At 42.3% G+C, this 1098-nt stretch overlaps 1 protein-coding gene across 1 annotated transcript; it reads left to right on the top strand.

The window, feature by feature from the left end:
- Nucleotides 1-170: 170 nt before the first annotated feature.
- Pmar_PMAR000494 (hypothetical protein) lies at nt 171-1079 on the top strand (the record flags this gene model as incomplete). The annotated part of the gene is made up of 1 exon (XM_002774287.1): nt 171-1079. One exon carries the CDS (start codon nt 171-173, stop codon nt 1077-1079), a length of 909 nt encoding a protein of 302 aa, XP_002774333.1.
- Nucleotides 1080-1098: the final 19 nt, after the last annotated feature.

The following is a 1098-nucleotide window of genomic DNA, read 5'->3' as shown; positions in this document are numbered from 1 at the left end:
TTTATGACACAATACCCGTCCATGGTATGCTTGTACATTTCGCTCGCCATTACGATCTATTTTTAGTTATTTGTCCACCACTCCGTTCATTGGATAAATATGCTGTGATCCAAGATCCACTGTGTCTAAAGTCTCTTTTAGTCTCTATAGTTCTAGGCGTCAACTCTATCATGTCTACCCTACAGAAGGATCTCTATTATCCCCTAAGGGATGCTGAGGATAAGGTTCTAACTGAAACTAGAGTTAAGGTCTGGGATAAGAATCCCAAAACTCTAGCTTTCAATGTCGATTCCTTACCCGACCTGAAGGTCTACAAGGCTGATGACAGTTTTCTAAGCGTAGGAAGTCTACTCTTCAGACGTCTATGTGCAGTTCAAGGAGGTCCTGGGTTGAGAGAACTATCGCTACATCATCTACCTTACCTACCTGTAATTTCACCTAAGATCTATAACGACTATGAGACGGCTCTATTTGAAGTTGAACTTATGGACAGTCTATCGGTCAATAAGGTTCTATGGTTATCTATCCCCTATCATCTAAGACAGTTCATCGGCAGTGGTTATCTAGATCCAACTCAAGTAGATCTATCTAAATATACTGATCTAGCCAACTACACTGACGTTGTCTACGAGCAGGAGGCTGACAATTCTATATCTACGATTGCCGAGTTTCTGCGCTTAACCGCTGTGGTTGGTCTACTCGGGTTCGTCTATCGTGACTTAGAATCTATTATGTCGGAGCCTCTACTCAAGAGGCATCCTATGTCTACAGCCACCATACGAGTTAGGCCTCTAGGGGATACCTTATTCTACTCCTGTCTACGCATGTCGGCTATGATCAAGAACAGTCTACTACCCTGTATATTCTATAAGATCGACGATAATCACTCTATATGTGATCTATTGGCATTGGACCCTAGTTCTAGAGATTATATGGCCCTAGGAAATCGCATTGGAGCAGCGATTCATGGCGTCATCACTTCCAATGCTTGGGCTCTAGACTTGGTTCGTATAAACGAGTCTAATCCCGACATTCTACATATTCTAGAAGTATCTACGGAGAAGTATTATGATGCCTAAGTATCTATGGGGATAAGTA

Source organism: Perkinsus marinus (genome assembly GCF_000006405.1).
Source record: "Perkinsus marinus ATCC 50983 genomic scaffold scf_1104296958456, whole genome shotgun sequence".
NCBI lineage: Eukaryota > Perkinsozoa > Perkinsida > Perkinsidae > Perkinsus > Perkinsus marinus.
The sequence above is the reverse complement of the archived record's forward strand: the minus strand, read 5'-3'. Positions and strand labels throughout refer to the sequence as shown.